The following is a 21,459-nucleotide window of genomic DNA, read 5'->3' on the forward strand; positions in this document are numbered from 1 at the left end:
TACTTTCCTCTATAAAATAAGGGCTCAGCATCCAAACCCCCAAAATCAACTGAAAGAGTTTTCACTCAACATATGGTCTTTAATGAACATTGTCATGAATCTTATTGAGATGGTACTTCAAAACAGTGGTGTCAAATTCAAATAGAAATGAATCCCTGCAGTCACATATTGACTTAGAAATCCATAAGTTTACATTACCTATTTTAATTTATCTTGTTAAACATTTCCCAATTACATTTCAGTCTGATTCTGGAAGTACTCCTAGCACGTGGTCCTTGAGTTTGACACCTCCACTTCAGATAATCTTCTCCAAAATGGGCTGCCCCCAAGCCCCTAATGTATGTGTGTATTTGAAACAATGCATGAATACACGAAAATGTATTTATTTTTTCCAAGCAGTTCTGTAATCTGTTTCTCTACTGCACCTAGATTCAGTTCAGTGGATTGCTCTAAATTTACTTACTGTTTTCATAGAAATTGACATGGTATGGAGTCACTATTCTGACAATGCTATAAATCCATGGGCAACAGGGTTGACAAAGTAAAAGAAGAATAAGATAGCACATTTCATTGTCACCCTAAGAAATACTTGAATGACTAGGCAAATTAGTAAGTAGGTTGGGAGCTTATAGAGGGTTGTGATAAAATGTAGATGGTTTCTCATTTGTTTCAGCAATTTCTGGTTATCTACTAAAGAACCAGTTTTCCTATTAAGCATCAGAAAAAAAAAACCATTGTTGTGTATTTGTAATATCAGTGCTATTATAAAACTTGTGGGAGGTCAATAATGAAATCAACCAAACAAAAACTTTGAGTAGGTACAGAGAGCATTTACTCCAAGTTCCAATTTAAGGGACACAATGGAACCTCCAGAGACTAAGCAATTACCTCTAGACTTAGACCTTATTCATGTCTAAGGCCTCAGGAATAAGGTTGTAGAACTTAATTACATTACATGGAACTATGTAGAATCAACTGGGCTCTGGCTTTGAAAGCCCATTTCAACTGTCAGGGGGCAGAGAAAGATCAGTGGAGTTACCTTTACATCCAACAACCCCTTAGTTATTTGGGAATCAATCACAGGAGAGAAATACAGGAGGTAAATGCTCCCATTTCCTTTCTCCTTTAGGCTGATTGACTCTGGGCATATCACTGAGGTTGTCAGGACTGGGGAAGCTGAGATGAGTACACCTAAATCCATAAAGTTCCCTACAACATGCAACCAAATCCCAAGTTACTCCAATATAGAGAAAATATAGGGCATTTAGGGTTACTTTGGAGGTGCCTTAAGCACTTAGGCCTGTTCTAGGACAGGCTCAGATGTCTGGTTTAGAATGGACACTAGCCTCAAGGTGGCACTGGGGCCAACCTGGAGGGTTCTCTGAACTAGGAAAAGGTCAAAAGGCAATATAATTCCTGGGACCAACTGCAGGTACAGAGTCACTTCATAAGGACTCCAAAATGTAGGTTCTTATTTTTAGGTCCAGCCTGAACCTATCCATACTAGGAGGTTCTCCTATAAGCAAAAAGGGAAAAATAAAAGGGCACAATTTGCCCAGTTTGTCTTGCTTACTTCTCTTCTCTTTAGGCACATATAATATTTTTACTATGAAAGGAGAAGGTGAAGGGAACAAGCATATATTAAGCACCTAGGGTGCCAGGCACTGTGCTAAGCATTTTATATATATCTCATTTGGTCCTTACAACAACCTTAGCGAGGTAGGTACTACTCTTAACCCCATTTTACAATTGAGGAAACAGGCAGACAGAAGTTAAGTGCCTTGTCTAGAGTCACATAGCTAGTAAAGTAAGAGTCTGAGGCTAGATTTGAACTTATGGTCTTCCTGACTCCAGGCCCAGCACTCTATTCACTAAGTTTCTATAAAGACATTGAGAGTGCTCAATAATGACCTAAGTTCATGTTTGAGGCCTCTGATACAATCCCTTTAGTGTTGTCTAGCTCCAGAGCTCAGAAGGCCTGAGAAGAAGCTGAAGATGACAGACACTAGGTTATAGGGGATGCTTCTAGTCAATCAAATTAACCCACAAACATTGACTGAGCACATGTTCTGTGCAAGGCACTTAGCTGAGCACTGGTGGATACAAAAAGATGTGAGGTTGTCCCTCCCGCTAGAGAACTTACAATCAGTCTAGGTGTGGCTTTGGTTCTTGGTAAGAAAAAAGCTATTACGTGATGTCTCCCATGATCTTACCCAAATTGATCATGTTCTTTTTCAGTTCAGATCAGTTCAGATCAGTTCTGGCCCTCAACCACACCATATAATCTTTTTTTTTTTAAACAATACTACTTACTACATCTGGTTAAAATAAAGATATATAAAAATTTAATGGTTTTTGTAACTGAATAAGAAGATTCTTCATATCTAGATACAGCTGAGCTGGAGATGTTTTGAAGTGAGATTATAAGACAACATGCAAAGAGCCCTTTACATGGTTGATCTCTGTCCAGCCTCATCCAGTTTGAGATTCCTTTTTCTTGTCGCTTCGCTGTCCACATCGGATTTGTCCACATTGCCAAAGTCGCCTGTCACGGAATAATCATTACCCTCTGGAGTACTTCCATTTGGCTGAAGAAATTTAGCATTTGGTTCTTTGGGACGCTGCCACTGAGGCCTAGTGACTATCCAAAAAACGATAGTACCAAACACCAGAACAAGAATGCCAAGGGTATTGACAAAAATACCTTCTGGTGGTAAATCTTTATATGCAGGATTTTTCCTTTAAAAATAAAGGGAGAGAAAGAATGATTAAAAAGGAAACCACAAAACAATGTATGAAATCGATTTTTTAATTTATTGCCAAAAATTAAATGCCTGAAGAATTTATAGAACCAGGGTACTGGAGAAGTCCATTTGTAGTGTCCCTGGGCAAAATCATCATTTAACCTCTATAGTCCTTCCTTTTGTCATCTTTAAAAAAAAGGGAACGCTCAGTGCATATTATATGCTTTCAGAAAGCAAATATTTAATACAGAAAGGATGAAGTGGAGAAATGATGAAATACTGCATATACTTACAAGGCAAAAATCAATTTCTCTGTCACTCCCATAAGGACTGTTGCAATCACCGTTCCAAAGATGAGCAGGCCAGAATAAACATGGATTGGCATAAGAATTGCTCGGAGAGCCAGAGGAGCAAAAGGAAGCAGAAATATGATAAAACCTAGGAGAAGCTAAACATAATAAACAAGGGCTGAGAGGTTAAAGTTTAATTTTTATTACTTATTTCTACAAAAGGCACATTTTATTATTTATTTCTACAAAAAGTACTATTTCTTGGAAATGGTAACTCAAAGTTAAGGGAAGATTTTTTTTTATCTCTAAAAAACAAATATTCTGGGAGCAGCTAGGTGGCTCAGTGGATAGAGCACCAGCCCTGGAGTCAGGAGGACCTGAGTTCAAATATGGCCTCAGATACATAACACTCACTAACTGTGACTCTGGGCAAGTCACTTAACCCCAACTGCCTAACCGAAAAAACAAACAAAAACAAAAACAAAAACAAAAACAAAAAATATTCCACAGTGGCATATTCACCCTGTGTAGCTTAGCCAAGAAAGGCTGCTTTAGTGGTGAGAAAAACGATGTCATCAGATGAGTAAGAGATGAGATCTATGGGAAAATTTCCTCTGTTCCTTTGGTAATTAAGTAAATGCTGTAAAAGGTAACGAAGGATTATTCTTTCAGCAAAGACAAAAAAATCTATCCTTTCTAGATCATGCCCTGTTCCTTTCATTCCAGTGTAAGCTTATGTATCAAATCTTCTCTTTATCATATATATCCATGATCATATCCCCACATAAGTGGGTCCATAAATGACTCTTAAAACTCTAAAATCTTCCAATTCCACTTCAGATTGCTACAAACTAGACTCAAGATTGACGACTAATTCAGTAAATATATAAACCCAGGTTACTATTCATTCATAGATGCTCAAGTACTGCATAAATCCACGAGAGTTCTTGAAAAGACAGCTCCATATCTATGGGCATCTGTTTGTGGACCAGAAATTTTTGATCCGGGGTGTAGTTCAGGTTGCTTGAAGAAGGGCAGAGGGATCTATATATTATTCTACCCCAAGCATCTTGGGGATTTCTTATTTCCTTCCACATTCAAACCCTGAATTCTTTTACTTTTTTTTCCAATTGTCTGTGTTTTGCCTTTGGAAGGGTTTCTGCCTGCTAAAGGACATGTCTCGCACACTGACATTATGTATACTTGCTCTGGATGAAAGAATACAGAAGTTGCTTCTAGCTGGATCTTTACTTTAGGTGTCATTGCTCCTATAAGTATTTAAGGGAACCCTATGGGATCTTGAAGTATTGAGTTTAAAGGAATATTTTCAGGTACCTTCCCAGTATGGAGTGGGCGAGCTCTGTAAGGGTGGCAGCCTGATGAAAAAAAGCTTTAATGTCCACTCCACATCTTTCCTGATTGAGGTCAAAGGATTAATGGGAGATGAGAGGTGGGGGGGGAAGAGGAAGGAGGAGAAAAACATAAAAACCTAATGCGCACTTAGAATGAGCCTAGGAAGAAATTGCAATGAGGAGAAAATAATTAAAAATACTATCAATAGGCTGGTTTGCATATTTATTTGGCACTTAATACTGCAAATGGAAGCCCTGTGTATTTGAAATTTAAAATGGTTCACAGGACTTCCCCCCAGTGATTCACATTTGTTCCTGGTTCTCCTTCAGTGAACTTACCTTCCTCTTTCAGAGATTATTTTAGAGTTGAAGGGCAAACTTTTTTATGTCTAGTTTTTGCTTTCTATTTCAAAAGATAGGGATCAGATTATTAACTCCAAGCATTTAACTCAAGTACATTTCTGAAGAACTAAGTCATAACTCTCCATTGGGCAAGTCACAGAAAAGGTGAGTGAGACAAAAGATGGGGAAGAGAAAGGCCAAGTAAGTAAAAGATGTGGGGGCCATGAAGTAAGGCAGACAAGAGAATAGCAGAATGTTGCCCACAAGGGATGAGTAAAAGGGAATGCAGACCAATAAAAAGTAACAAAAAGAGCAGGGAAGAGGGACACACTACCTGCAAACAGGAACTTAAAATAGTTTGAGAGGTTTACCATAAATGCCCAATCTACATTTCCCAATATTTCAACTCCCAGTTCTCCATATAGGCTCCATTCTTCCTTTCTTGTATTATGGTCTACTTTTGAAAAATGTGAGAATATTTCTTTCATCCTTTGTGGTATTATTGTGGTTTTCCTCACTGCCACCCCTACTTCCCTTTGTGATCAATTCTTTTGTGGTACTGGGGAAAGAGGGGAGGAGAAGACTACAGTAATTAGATGGCCTAAGGGACACAAATCTATCTTCAGTACCCCTAGGTAATTTCCTCACTTAAATTCTCCTGACCCTTCCTTATGTTAACTTTAAAGACAGGGTAAGAATCCTCATGGGAATGCTGAGACTTCTGATTCAGAGTCTTCCAAAATTCCTAAAAGGATACAAATACGACTGGGCAGTTCTTGAAGAATTCAATAAAATTTGTTAAGAATTAACTGAAAATATGATCAAACTCTCCCATAATCCAGAGGAAAACAAATCAGTATGGTATAGTGGTAGCTTGTGGTACAGGTCTACAAGCCAGGAGAAATCTGGATCTGAATCTGAACTCTAAAGCTTGGTAGCTTTCTGATTCTAGGCAAATCATTTACCATCTTGGCTTTTGCTTCCTCATCTCTAAGGTAAGGATAGTAACATTTCTACAATGACATCATAAGAATGGCCTAAGGTAAGTGTTTTGTAAAGGGCACTATATAAATGTGACTTTTAAAATTACCAGCATGTGCTTATTAAATTGGTAGTATGGTAAAACATACATATGTACATACATACATATGCACACACACCCAAACAATAAAATTCAATGTTGGTGGAGCTCAGGATAGGCACAATATTTTTGGAAAATAATTTGGTAAAATACAATAGTATTAATCGTACTTGACCTAGTAATCTCACTACTGGTGGCTTGTTTGAATGATGTTATTAAAAGGAAAAAATTGATCTGCAGCAGCTTTATTGTAAAAGTAAAAGACTGGAAATAACTTATATGTTCAAAGATAGTGGAATAGCTGAATAAATGTAGAGTTATTATTTAAAAGCAAATCAATGTAATGGAATTATTAATGGCAACCTTTCATGGTAGCTTTACAAAGCCCTACAAAACCAAAATAAAGAATACAAAAAACACTTACCAGGTGTTGCAGAGGGAAGAAACCAGAAATGGTAGCAACAACCAATCATTAAGCATTTATTAAAGTGCCTTCTATTTATCAGGCACTATGCTGGGCACTGGAATGCAGCCATCCCTGACCTCAAGATTACATTCTTATATAGAAAAATAATGTGTACATATATATGTATATGAGATAAATTGAAAGTAAACAGAAAATGGGGGGCAGGGTGCGGCACTAGCAGCTGGGAGGACAAGGAAAGACGTCATGCAGGAAGCAGCACTTGAGCTGAGCTTTGAAGGACACACTAATTACATCTATACAAAAATAACAAAATTTTATAAGTACTTAGAAGAAAAAAGTTAGCAAGGGATACAAACAAGTTATTGGTATAATTATATGTATACATATAAATAAATGTATATGCATGTATATATATAAATATTACAGTGGATAGAGAGCTGGCTTGGGATTCAGAATACATACTGATACATACTAGCTGTGTGACCTTGGGCAAGTCACAACTTCTCAGTGCTCTCAGGGGTAGGGAACCTGTGGCTAGTCAATATTAATAATCAATAAATATTTATTATGTGCAAGCTTTCACTTCTCTAAGTCTATAAATTGCCAAGAGTCAATCCATGTTGGTAAAGGAAGTTCCTCATCAGGAACTCCTCTCAACATCAATGGAATCACAGGTTTAGTCTCTATCCTCTTGTTTGATTTTCTTTTCTTTTTTTTAAGTACAAAGTAGTATCCCAAAGGGTTAGTGCTGATAATTGTTCTTTTCTCTTTTTACATTTTTAAGGTTTATTCCTCTTCATAAAACAAAGAACTAAGACAGAAAGATTTAAAGTTTTAAAGTAAAATTATAAATAGGATTGAGGATTGTTTCTTGCTATTTAGAGTATAAAGAATAAAAGCATTGTTTCCCCTCTCCCCTTTCCCAGAATCAGGGGATTAGGAAGGAAAGCAAACATTTAGATATTCAATTCTTCTTCCAGGTACCCAAACAATTCTAAGATCAGTGGACTCAGTGGAAATCTCCAGTTGTAATAACTTTTAACATTTAGCTAAATCTACCATCAGAACCTTGTTTATGGTATTTGGAGCTACTGGGGGGGAAGGTCCAATTTCTGTCATAAAACTCGGCTGTACTTATACACATATAACTTGTCCAGAAAGTGAGACAAAGGGAAAGAAGAAAAATGCTTATGCACACGTGTAAATGTTATGTTAACTATATATATAATACATATACTTCAGCTTATATATTTCTGCCATTTTCCTCTAAAACGTTAGGATTCTTTAGACATATATGTTAAACACAACACAAACACAAATATATATGTATATCTGTGTGTGTGTGTGTGTGTGTGTGTGTGTGTATAATTGTGTATTCTTAGGGCTTTCTATGGGTTGTGGAAAATCCAGCCTCAGACACATTACACTTACTAGCTATGTGACTCTGAACAAGTCACTTAACCCCAAGTGCCTCACCAGAAGTAAAAAAAAAAGAGTAACTGGTGGACCGTACTCATAGTCCCATAGTTATGGGTTTACATGGATCAAGTTTAATCTTAGGGGTATACCTCAAAAATCTCTCTTCAGTTTGTGGCCACAGAATATCTTAAATGGGCTGATTTTCCATAACCCATAGAAAGCCCTAAGAATACACAATTACACACACACACACACACACAGATATACATATATATTTGTGTTTGTGTTGTGTTTAACATATATGTTTAAAGAATCCTAAGCTCCCATGAAAGCACTTAGGCTAACAATACATAAAATATAGAGGGTAGGCTTGATTTTACTCAAAACAAAATGAAAAACTCAAAGGGCTGACACTCAAAATAATGAATATTCAAGACAATTCCCCTCTCTTCTCTGGTGAGTCCCAACTCCTTCACAAAGCTATACATTCCTCCAAAACACTCCTCCCATTTACCACGAAAAAGAATGAAACACTTGATGCTGCTAGGGAAACAAAATCTGCATGTTTTATTGAGTTATATAGACCTATTTAGTCTACATAAATCTCAGAACAATGAAAGGCAAAGTTCAAGTTTGTTCCAATACACTGCAGCCCTGTCTCTTGCTACTCCTTGGCATGATGTCCTGAAATTTCTTTGCTCTCAAAGAGACTTGGTCTAGGAATTTAGTGTTGTCCAAGTTTTTCTGTGTTCAAGAGAACTGGTCCGAAAACTTGGCATTGGTAAGGAGCTCTCTCATTGCTTCACCACCACTTCTAGCCACTACCATTTTCTGTGGTTCCATGATCCTTCGTTTTTCTGGGGCCAGGTTGTTCTTTGGAGGAGCCTTGGGAACCAGTGAGCATGGATATGTCTAACTGGCTTCTTTCTGGCCATCTCAGCTCTTAGGTTTGCTTTTGCTCCCATTTTAATGGCCAGTTCTAAATGTTTAGCTTACATACAAGATTAGCTATGACAAGGGCACTCATTCCCACTCCATCAAGAAGACATTATTAAAGACAGAAGAAGGTCTCAAATGCAATGCCAATGGGGACATTTTTATCTTCTCTAGGGCATCATCTTCAATACTAGAACAAAGGCCTTATTCATGAACTTTTAATTAATCTTGACCAAACTTCTCTTGGTCATCCTCTCTAGCTACATTTCATTGCAGAAACTCCTGTGCTGGATCCTTATTCAGTTAGATTCTTTTTTAAAGTTTATTTTGAAAATCTGTCTTACTTTAATTGATGGGGTTTTACGTAAAACCATAATTTTCTGTAAGAGCAGCTGGTAAGTTATTACTAGAAGTTGACATACATAATTTTCGACATCAAGACAAAAGTCATTCTTAGCAAATCCAAGGAAATGTCTTGCTGGTCTTGTTGCTCTTTCAGTCGAGGTTAGCTAAGTGTATCATAATTAAGTCAACCTTTCATTTTTTCTTCAGCAGGACAATTTCTATTCATTTGTCTTGTTTCATATTTTCTACCCTTTTAATAACTTGCATTGCTTACCTCTACAACCCTTCCAAGTTTATTCCCTTAGCTCAAACTTAGAAATTCTCCTCTTTTGGAAATGATCTGACCAATACCACTAGATATTTCCATATCTATAATAAGTTATTGTTTATTTTTTTAAAGAAGATGAGATTGCATACAGAGGAAGAACTGATGGAGTCTGAATGCAGATCAAAGCATACTATTTTCACTTTGGAGTTTTTTTTTTGTAGTTTTTCCCTTTTGTTCTGTTTTTTCTTTCACAACATGACTAATGTGGAAATATGTTTAACTTGATTGCACGTGTATGACCTGTATCAGATTGCATGCCATCTTGGGGAGAGGGGAGAGGAGGGAAGGAGGGAGAAAAATTTGGAACCCAAAAACTTATAAAAAATGAATGTTGAAAACTATCTTTATATGTAATTGAAAAAAATAAAATACTATTTACATAAAAAATAAAGATGAGACTGAAAGTTACCAAATGTCATTTATAGATGATTTAGATGTTTTCAATCAAGTAGACTATGACTCTATTGATGAAAGGGGGAAAAAAGTTTTCCATAGATCATGGAGGAGCCTGATGTTGAGATTTCCACATCTAGAACCTTAGAAGGAAAAAAAAACCACTAGAGGGTAATACCTCTTCTGCATATAAGCAGATCCTTATTAGACAGTTATATCTACTAAGAATTTAATCTAGTCCCATGTGATCAGGTTTCACTGTCACAAAATGACAGAAGAAAAGATTTAGTATATTGTAAAAAATTTTGTGTGTGTGTGTGTGTGTGTGTAAAATAAAAAAGAATAAAAACAGAAATACCCCCCTCACCACCACCACCACTATTCTAACAATTAAATCCCATGGGAAGAGAGAGGACAGCATCTTCCACCTCCTCACCCATGCTTTAGCACTCATGAGAAATTCAGTCTTTAAGTTACAGGTCTAAATGAAGAAATAAAATGAAAATTCCATCCTATTACTAAGTATAATAACTTTATCTAAGCACACCTGTCCTAATTTTGCATGTAGAACCCACAGGGGCAGCTACTAAAAGTGCTGGAAAAAGATTACATGATCTTAAAAACTCTCTTTTATTCTTTCTATAGTCTTTGTGAGGTATGGCCCTCGAGTTTGAGGATGGGCAGGGGAATGTAGACCAACCTCAGGTATGTAGATAAATGCATTCCACACACAATTATTCTTTTGAAACTGAAATACAAGGCCAGTTTTGGTTAGGAGATGTTGTTTAGACTGTCATTTGGGAATGAGCAGCAGTCCTATAGAAAACATCTAGTTTTTAACAAGAAGCATTTCCTCTACTCCATGAATAAGTGGGAACCCCAGGCACAGTCACTTATAAGTGAACTGATCCATTCTCAACAAGTCAGTGAAGCCTCATTTCTGCTCTTAGTTTGAAGCCAAAGAAGAAAGATCAACTGTTATATGTGAATACAAAAAGTTTCTGATGCCTGATATACTAATGTTACCCCAAACAAAAACCACTGTAGAGCTGGACATATTTATATGTCAATTTAATTACAAAGTTATGGAGTTTAACTAGTTTGTCAAAAGTGTGCCTGTGCATGGAAAGGGTTGGGGGCTGTGGTGTGAGTGACAGAAGGTTAAAAATAGTTTTATTTTTTTCCTCTTTAGGAAAGGAAGAATTCTTTCAGTTGATTTCTTCCTTCTTCCAATAGAGTTGGATCATACCCTTATATCACCTCTGGCAGTTCAATATTTCTAAAAATAGGTTTCAAGGAGCAAAAGAATGTAACTGGAAGCCAACCTCCTTTCCTGGCAAGTACTTTGTATGCCTAGTTTCAGACTGAATAAACAGAAATGTATGAGTGGTGTGTGCTCTGAGCATGTGTATACACATCATCAGAGATGAAGAGGGAGTCAGAGCACAGAGAGGGGTGACTCCCAGACATCTGTAAAATGTAAATATCAGGTTGAAAGGAATTCATTCTTAGCAAAGATAGACAGAAGAGCACAGATGTTAAGGAAGGCTTCCTATGTGGAATCAGAAAAGGTATGATTCAGAGGATATTTTGTTCATCTTAGCTATTCTACTCAGAACTGCCAAAGCAGGGTCATGTGAGAGCTGTCCTGAGGAGTTTCAGTTACATCTATGGCTTTCTACTAATGGCATCCTTTCTGGAAGTCTTAAGGTAAGAATTTAGAAGTAGACATGGAAATACTATACAATGTAGGAAAGGATGACCTGCCATTTTCCTTTGGTGATTGAGGATCAAAGGATTTATATAATTGGAAGGTAATTTAGAGATGACTAATCCACCCACCTTATTTTACAGATGAGGAAAGGAAAGCCAAGAGAGGAGAACTGACTTTGCCAAGGTCACTCAAATACATTTTGATCCCATCCCTTCTCACCTCCTCCAGGTCCAGCTTCCTTTCCTCAAGCATCTTTAATTGCCCCTTTGGGCAATTAAGCTGGAACTTTCCCCTCTGCCTACAAATACATTCATCTCCCATCAGTCCTGGTGGGGGGGGGGAATGCCTTCCTTTCTTCCCCTTCATTGCTATACTTTCCTCTACTCTCTCCCCTTCACTGTTCAACTTCTTGAAAAAGGTGTTTCCTCCACTTCCTCATGACCCACTCACTCTTCAGCCCCTTCCAATTAGGCTTTATTATTCTACTGATACTATCTTCTCAGCCCTTACCAATCCTCTTAATTGCCAATTCAATGACCTTATTCCAGTCTTCATCCTCCTTGACCTCCCTATAGGTTTTGAATCTATTGATCACTTTCTATTACTGGATCCTCTTCTCTCTGAGCTTCAACTAAGCAATCGCTAAGCATTTATTAAGTTTCTGCTGTGTACCTGGCACCATACTAGGTGATGGGATTATAAATACAGTAAATGAAACAATCCCTTTTCAAAAAGAACTTATATTCTAATAGCTTCAAAGACATAGCATGGTCCTGGTTCACCTCTCACTTCTCTACTCCTTATACTCTTCATTACCTTTTAATGCGGACATTCCTCAAGAGTTATTATTTATTAGAGGCAATGGGGGTTGTCACACAGCTAGTAAGTATCTGAGGCCAGATTTGAACTCAGGTTCTCCTGACTCCAGGGCCAGTGCTCTATCCATTGAGTCACCTAGCTGCCTCTCAATTGCCCCTCTTCTCTTCTCTTTGGACATTTGCTCCCACCGCTTCAATTGCCACTTCTAAGCAGATGACTTACAAATCTATATATCCATGCCTGACCACTTTTTTGAAGTGAATGCTTAACTACGTACGTGACCTATAAATCTGGCTATCCCATCAACATCTCAAGGTCCTCATGTCCAAAATCAAGCTCATTAGTTTTCCTTTAAGTATGTACCTGTTTTTGACTCCACTATTTTTATCTGTGGCACATGGTCTCCTAAGTTTGAAACTGTGGGGTTGTGTTTGACTCTTCTCTCTTTCTCACCTCTCCCAACACCCCTTGCACCTGTTCCCTTTTCTCTATTGCCACTGCCAACACCTGGGTCGAAGCCCTCACTAAGAGCCTCCTAACAGATGTTCTCAACTCTATTCTCTTCCATTTGTCCTTCATGCTTCTTTGGGAATAATCGCCCCTCCTCCAGACCCTCCCCTACAATCTGGCATCACAGTCTGGCACTCTCTCAGCTTTAAATCATATTATTCTACAAGGGACTACTCTGCCTTCCACACATACAATGCACTCTATTCCCTCTGACTGGAATGTTCTCTCTCTCTCTGTCTGTCTGTCTGTCTGTCTGTCTCTGTCTCTCTGTCCATTGAATACAAACTCATTCTTTAAAGTCCAAATGAAATGCATTCTCCTAATACCCATGACTAGCCACCTGTCTCACTGGTTCTCACACAGCACCTTCTAACTCTCTTATTCACTTAACATGCCTTGTTGTTCATTATAGTTATCCGTGTTGGTAATCTCTTAGATTCCAAATTCCACGAGGGTAGCAACTGTGCTTTAATCTAAACTTTGCATCTCTTCTAGCACCTAGCACAGTGTTCTACATTCAGTAGGCTTGTTCAATATTGAACGAATAAGGGGCAGCTAGGTGGTGCAGTGGATAGAGCACCGGCCCTGAAGTCAGGAATACCTGAGTTCAAATCTGGCCTCAGGCCAAACACTTGACACTTCTAGCTAGGTGACCCTGGGCAAGTCACTTAACCCCAATTGCCTAAAAGTAAATAAAAATATTGAAAGAATAGAGAGAGTTGGGATTTGAATCTAGGTCCTACAACTCTGAATCTAGTGCTCTTTCTGCTCCATCATCCAAGAGGGGTGGGTGCAGATAACCATGGAGCTGAAATCATCACCCAAAGCTGTGGTTCTCCTCTAATGCTTTTTAGCCTTAATGTTTTTTAGTATTTGTTCTTCCACTGGAGATCCCAAGCTAATAAGTTTGGTCCAAAGGGACACCTGGTTGTCCACCTATCCTATGGTCCCAGAAGACAAGCCCTGCTCCCTCCTGCTCCCACTCAGCTAGACAAGAGGAAACAGTCTTCCTCCCACAAGGGAGCCCCAGTGCTAAGAATGCTGAGTGATAAAAAAAAAGTGGGAAGAAAGAGATAGGAAAAGAAAAGACCATAGAATGCTGATCTTATCATCCACAGTCCTATGTTGTTGTGCCCTGACTCATCTTCTGAGATTTCCATTTTTTGGTTGTACTTGGAAGCTTTTCCCTGATGCCAGATATTCATCCTTCCCTCTGTCCTAGACTGGAAATTCCTTGAGGAAGAAATTATTTTCATCATATAGCAAAAACAGCTCATCTGAATCCCCAAATAACTGGAAATTTTTTTCCTACATTATAGTTCTTAAAGAAAGAGACAATTGACAAGAAAGCATAGTGACTAGTAAGGATGTCATTTTTTCTGGTTGAGTTTTTTTTTTAAATGCTAGGGTACATGCAGCACTAGAAAGAATGTCAGATTTGGAATCCAATGGCATAGGTTTAAGTACTAGCCCTGATGCTTATTAGCTTTGTGACTTTCAGCAAATTACTTAACCCTTCTGTATTTCAGTTTCTTCATCTGTAAAAATGAATATATTTTATTATTTTCTTCACAGGGTTGTTAGCAGATAATAACAGCTCACATTTTTATTGTGCTTTGTAAGTAACAAATGTGAGCATTTGTAAATAACAAAGCCTTATGTAGAAATGTGAGTGGTGGTGATGATGGATGATGTACTGGTATCCTCCAAGCTCCTATATTTTCTATAGCTGTAATACTGTATGATGAAAACTGACATTCAGAATTATGTCCCTTTGAACAAAACAAAGCTTTTGCTTAAATAATAACAGTTCAATTATATTCAGTATCCTAGAATTACTAAGATAACAAAATATTGTTATATTTTATGAAAGTTTTTTCAATGATAAGGGATAAAACAAGCAGACTTTCTCTTTAATCTTTTATTAACTAGAACTCTCAATTCCCCAGGCATTCCACTTAACAGAGGTTTTACTATAATTCTAAGTAGAGTTCTCTGAGCCCAGTAGGTGCTTTAAAAAATGAAGAAAATATAGTCAGGAGGTAAAGCAAAAGGAAGATAGGATTCTGGATTTTGCTGTTGAGTCTTCCAAATTCTGCCAAAGGACTATGTCATCTAGGAAGCTATGTGGTCTAGTGGTAGAACTCTGGACTTGGAGTCAGAAGGACCTGAACTTAAATCCTGCCTCTGGCATTTGCTAGCTGTGTAGCGCTAGGCAACTCATTTGACTTTCTCAGCCTCACACTTCTCATCTGTGGAATGGGTATAATAATAGCACCTAGTTCTCGGGGTTGTTGTGAGGATCAAATGATATATATTTGCAAACATATATAAAACTCTTTGCAAACCTCAAAGCACTATATAAACACTAGCTATTGAGGTATAGTCATCCTTCTTAGCCACAAATATGAAACTCAGGATTTGGCAATGATAGGGCAGGGTGAGAACTTTACATTACCCGAATGAGTCACTCCTATATTATAATAGTAAGGGATTTCATTCATTCACTCTCACTTTACCTGCAGGTGCTCTGCCCAAAGGAATATAATTTTGATCGAAAGACATCTTGGGGTTTACCAGCTAGACTTCATCCTAAAGGACCACACCTTAAACCCAAATCACTCTGCTCCAGCCCTACTTAATCATTGTTTGGGCCCCGATGGCTCAGAGTGAATGTAAATAGCAATTGTTTCGGTTTCGGACAGAAACTCACAGGATCTTCACCTCCCAGACTAATTATTTTTTTTAACTAGGTATAAGAGGATATTTTCTGCAGCATTTCTTACCTAACCTTAATCACTGAATGGGCCTTGCCTCAATCAGACTGAGACCTGGGAAAGATCTTAACTTAAAAGGCCAAGGTTTCCCACTGTATCTGGAGCCATCTCCAGTCATCTTGATCTATATTTTGCCACTGGACTCAGATGGTTCTGGAGGAGAGACTGAGGCTGGTGACTTTGAATAGCCCTCCCTCACTTAAATCCAATTCACTTGCAAGTCATGGCATCACCTTCCTGATGCCATGGTCCTCTTCTAGAATGAAGGACAAACAACATTTAATAAATACCTACTATTCCCAAATTCATGGTACTGGGGAAGGTATGAAGAATATCACTTACAACAGCCATATCAAACACATAGCCTTCCACCCACAACATTCAGTCTACAGTGTTCTTCAGTGCAGTCTGAACCAGATTAAAATGTAATGGGAAATATTTAACAAAATAAACAAAAATACAATACAACATAGATAATGTTAATATGTGGTTTTTAAAGTCAATATATGGCCAGTAGGGATCCTTATGTATAGTTTAGTTGCCCTCATTTCTAATTGAGTTTGACACCACCATCTTACATTTTCCACCCCCCTGGACACCACTTTAGTTCAAGCCCCTATCACCTCTCACCTGGATTTTTTCAATAATTTTTTTGCCGTAAGTTTCCCTCATTTCTAATCCATCCTCCACAAAACTTCCAAAGCTCAGGTCAGGAATGACCATGCCATTCTCCCGAACAAGAAGAATTAGTGGCCCCCTAATTCCCGTAGGATAATGTACAAATTCCTCTGCTTGGCATTGAATGTCCTTCAGAATCTGGATGGTGCTTACCCTGCCAGGCTCAGTATGCATTGTTCCCTTTTACTCACCCTACATTCACAGTGTCATCTTTGCTCTCCCCTGTAGAGGACTTTTCATCTCTTGTCTTCCTGCCTTTGGACAGACTGTCCTTCATATCCAAATGTTTTCTCTCCTCTATTCCATCTCTTGGAATCTCTGAATACTTCAAGGCTCAGTTCAAAATGCCAGCTTTTACATGAGGGCCTTTCCTGATCTTCTAGTTTTTAGGGCCTTCCCCAACTATATCAATTTGTACATATTTTGCATTTACTTATGAGTGTACACCTATGGTTTCCAAACTGTGCCATAGTGTCCTGGGATGCAACAAACTCATTACTTAATAAACGAAACTGTGAGGTATTCTTTTCTGGCCTAGAGCCTTAAAAAAAAATAATTACTGAGTTACTAAGGGCTGTGTGAACCAAGAAAGTTCAGGAACCTCTGTTGTACATGTTACTTCTCCTTGCTTCTAGAGGTCAGGGGCAGTTTGTGGTTTATGTCTTTGTATCCCCACTACATAGCACAGTGGATAGCACATAGCAGGTGCTTAATACATATTTACAAAATGAATGAATGAGAAAAAAGCATGATCTTAGACCTCAAATTGGGATAAAAAGACATATACTAAAATCTCCAAGAATATTAGTCTAGTACCATTTAATTTTTGTGATATCAGGAGAGAGCTAGGAAGGCTGCTAGAACTTTCATGGATCTCATGACAACCTTATGGGAAGACATGGGGAAAAGTGACCAAGGAGAAGCAAGCATGAATGGGATGGGTTGTGAACCTCATCGCTGGCAGGAACAACCTCTGTTGTGCGCACACACAAACACACATGAATTCTAAATCTCATATTTTAGTTCATAGTCACTTAGTCCTGCACCATCCCAGGTTGTTTAGGGAAATGCATAATGAAAACAAACATAATAAAAACAAGTTAGAAAAGAATGATGACTGCCCAGAAATTCTGAAAAGTATAATAACAGATCTTATATTATCTGAATTAACCATTTCGCCTTTTTTGGATCTTGTTTATCAACATTTTAAAGATTCTGACCTGTGCAGCATAAAGTATGACGGCAACTAGTCCAATCCAACTGTGCAGACTGTACATGTTAGGAATGTTCTTGGCATCGTGGAAGTCAAAAACAGCTACCACACCAATAATTGCAAGGATCAGAGCAACAGCATTTAACCCAGCATGGATGGATTTCATCAGGAGCTTGCTGCATTTCCAGGTCCAGGGCAATCTGTAGACAATAATTGCTGAGGAAAGAAAAAAAGGAGAGGGGAACAATAATTTCAAAATAATTAATAGAAAGTTAATGATTTATCTATAGTAATCTTAAGTAGTTATACATAATTCAGCAGATGCCATTCCAAATTATCTCTGAAAAGTGGGGTTTCTCAGAAGAGAATTTTGAGGCAGCTTGGTTTTAGTAGATAAAGAGTGGTCCTCCAAGCTAGGAGGACCAGAACTGAAGCCCTGTCTTTCATTTATATTAGGTACAGAACCTGGGCAAGCCACTTAACCCCTTAATGTTCCAGGCAGCTCTCTAAGACTACAAAGTTTGCAGAGAAGGTGCTATCTTGGATTGATAAAGGGAGCTTCCATGTCCAAGAGTTCCTGGAAATTACAAGTCTGGTGACCATCCCTAGCTGCCCACTAAACAGATCTCTAGGCTATTGACAATGAATGGAAAAATGGTAGTAATTCTCTATGAGGGAAAGGTACATGAATTTAGGCATAAATACAAAATACTTTATTTCAAATAATACAAGCAAAAAATTTTCCAGTTTTACATGTGTAGAAAATGTGAGTACCATATACTCATAAGTACTTGAGTCCTAAAGTAATGCATACATTGTAGGTGACTATTCTAGCAATGAAAGCTCACCTTGTTTACTTACTCCCCTTTTTACACAGAGAAAGAGAAAGATGCCAACTGCTGAATTTCTTTATCATTTTCCTTTTCTTCTTAGCCCTCAGCAACTGTGTAAATACCACAATACCTGGCATGTCATGGGCACTTTAAAAATGCTAGCCTGCTTGATTAACTTATGTGTGGTCAAGTTAGAGGACTTAGGTATTTGCACAAAGCAACTGGGTCCCTAGAGAAGGGAAAAGAGCCTGCGTGCATTTAAATTAAATGGCTCATGCTTTTATCACTTCTCAAACTTTTTGGTCTCAGGATCATTTTATGCTTTTAAAAATTGATAGCCCCAAAGAGTTGTTTATGTGGGTTATGTCTGTTGATATTTACTATAGTAGAAATTAAAACTGATAATTTAAAATTATGTATTTATTCATTTAAAATAATAATAAACCCATTATATCAACATAAATAACGTATTTCATGAAAAATAGCTACATTTTCCAAAACAAAAAAGATATATTGAGAAGAATGGCATTGTTTTACATATTTTTGCAAATCTCTTTAATGTGTAGATTAATAGAAGACAGCTGGATTGTCCCATTGGACTCCACAATTTGTTGCAATATGTTGTTTTTATTGAAGTATATGAAGAAAATCTGGCCTCAGATGTTTTTGGGAAAGGGAGGCATATTTTAATAGGCCAATAATGTCTTAGTATCATTATGGAAGTAGTTTTTACTTTACTAACCTCCTGAAAGTCTCAGGAATTCCCAAAAGCCCACAGATCATACTTTGAGAACTGCTAGCTTTTACGAAATACAAAATACATTGTTAGTTAAAAACCTATGAATTCATCAAAAAAATTAATTTTTCTGAAAGCTGTCAGGGGTGTCTAAGGCTTCAAGCACTACCTGCTGCTCTAAACAATTTCCAAATAGTCTTTCACTTCTATTATGATTAGAGCTTTCTGTTTGGCAGCTAAAAAAGGGAGTTTTTCCACCCAAATTTCCTACCAATGAAATCACAGACCCAGACAAAAACAAAAAATAAAAAAGGAGGTGGGGGTGGGTAAGGAGATCCTTTCTGACATTTTTCTTTAGAGTCAGAATTTAAACTAACACCGTCAGAGGTTTTATTTGGAGACACTAAACATGTAGAACTGGATTCATCCCACCAGATACTGGATGCATAATTGTGGGCAAATCACTTAAGCTTTCTGTGCCACTTAGGACATCTTTAAAATTCTAAGTCACAGTTGCTGATCAGGAGTTTCCACATTAACAATTTTCCCACTATGATGAAATCATAGGTCTGGGCTAAAAGCAAAACAAAACAAAAAACCTTAAACCCCAAACTTAAAAAGATAATAACAGTCTTCTCCTTTTTCTCCATTTAAAAAAAAAAGTGTTTAAACAGAGGATGATGATTTCATAACTTTTCATTCCAAGATAGCTACTGTGAAATAGAATATTCATTTTCTCCAATTGGAAGCAAAGGGGACAAATGAGTAGTATGGTACCTTGGAATCACAGAGTTGTAAGGGACTGTAAAGGTCGTCTAATCCACGATTCCATAATCTGCTCCTACTCTGATAAATATTTAATAAATTGAATTATTTAATTCCCCAGAATGACTGTCTCCAATGAGTATTCCATGCTATGTAGTATCGATTTGGAGCTTTGTAGACCCTGACATCTTTCTTCCACTCTTTCCCATTTCAGGCCACCCACAGCCCATAAAATTTTGTGTAAGATTTTTTTCAAATCTCAGAAATTTGGAAATGTGGAATAATATCTATGGAAATTTCAAGTGACCAGAATTTGCTAGGCTTTTTTGGAGACAGGGAATGGAACAGCAAATTCCAGAGAAGAAAAAAGAAGAGGCACCGTGTGTTTTTGAAACAATTACCAAGATAACCTTAAGAGGTAACCTGAACAACGCCTGAGCCTGGAAGCCTACCCTCCTACCAAGACTTGCAAGTTTCCTATCATTGGATAAATTGGTTCAAGTTATCCTGATCATGGCTTTCTTTCAGGTGAGCTATTTCACTACTTACAGTTCATCATTTCAACTGAAACTGCTTTCTTCAAGATGAAGGTTAGCAATGACCCCCTAATTGCAAAAGTCAATGGCTTTTTCTCAGCTCTTATCCTTTATTGGCCTCCCTGCTATGTTTGACATTGTTGAATATATTCCCCACCATTCCCACTCTTTCTAATATTCTCTCCTCCCTTGACTTCTGTTACACTACCGTGTTGTCCTAGCTTTCATCAAACACTTCTGTCTGCTCTTTCTCTATCCTTTAGACGGCTCCTCTTCCTTCACTCACTCCCTTAATATAAGCATAGAGTAAGGTTTGGTCCTCAGCCCCCTTTATTTCTCTCTGTCTCTTTCTTTCTCACACATACACACACACCCCTAATTCTTATCTCTTCAATCTCTATCTGACTTTTTTTTTTTACTTCTGCTAATCACACCAATGGTCATCCATGCTAGAAACTTTAGTTCTTTTAGATTCTTACTCTTCCTCTCTACACCCAATTAGTTACAAATTCTGTTTTGTATATTTCCACATATATTTCCATTTCTACTGATGCCATCATAATTTAAGTCCTTGTTAACTCTGACATGACCTACTATAAAAGCCTGCTTGGTATAGTATTCTGCATGCAACTGGCATCTGTAAACATTGACTGTTCTTCCTCAGAGAACATAGGAAAACCTTAGATAAGTATTTCTATGTGTAGCATTCTCCTCTCCAAGTTAAATATATCTTTACAAACCATTTAATGAATTATCTTAATGATGGATTATTAAAATGATTAGGTCTACTTTTATGTATCTTTGCCTTATGAAGAAATAGATCCCTAGGAGGTGCATTGCATTTTCTCCACTAAAACCAAAGTTCAGTCATCAAATTGATAAAATATCAATTAGAGCCAACTCCCAAACAGTGGTTTCCCTAGCAATTGTACATATTGTATTTTACTCTTCCACCAGCATAATACCAGCACAATACTGGTAATCTCTAGGAGCACAGGTGAACTAAGGAAAATGGAGGTCTCTTCCAACAAGCCAGCCCTAAGGGAAATAGAAACTTAGTAACAGAAGTCCTTTAGCATCTGTGTTTCAGAGTCATAGTCAAAACGTCATTGTAACCTTAGCCTCAGTATTGCCTCCTCTGTATCTTTCCTGGTTTGGCACTTTTTCTCCTTGTGGACCCCTTCCTTCTCTAGTTGTCCTTTGCTGGACCATCTACCTTCT

At 37.7% G+C, this 21,459-nt stretch overlaps 1 protein-coding gene across 1 annotated transcript in view; it reads right to left on the reverse strand.

The window, feature by feature from the left end:
• Nucleotides 1-2,322: 2,322 nt before the first annotated feature.
• LOC114045965 (cytochrome b reductase 1) overlaps nucleotides 2,323-21,459 on the reverse strand; it is a 35,726-nt gene continuing 16,589 nt past the window's right edge. The window contains exons 2-4 of the mRNA XM_027866197.1: nucleotides 17,376-17,584; nucleotides 3,038-3,192; nucleotides 2,323-2,739 (exon numbers count right to left, since the gene is read on the reverse strand). Coding sequence (XP_027721998.1) covers nucleotides 2,448-2,739; nucleotides 3,038-3,192; nucleotides 17,376-17,584 — 656 coding nt within the window. The 3' untranslated portion in view covers nucleotides 2,323-2,447. The remainder of the gene's footprint in view (nucleotides 2,740-3,037; nucleotides 3,193-17,375; nucleotides 17,585-21,459) is intronic.

This window comes from Vombatus ursinus, unplaced genomic scaffold (genome assembly GCF_900497805.2).
Source record: "Vombatus ursinus unplaced genomic scaffold, bare-nosed wombat genome assembly UNPS02014779.1, whole genome shotgun sequence".
NCBI classification, from domain to species: Eukaryota; Metazoa; Chordata; class Mammalia; order Diprotodontia; family Vombatidae; genus Vombatus; species Vombatus ursinus.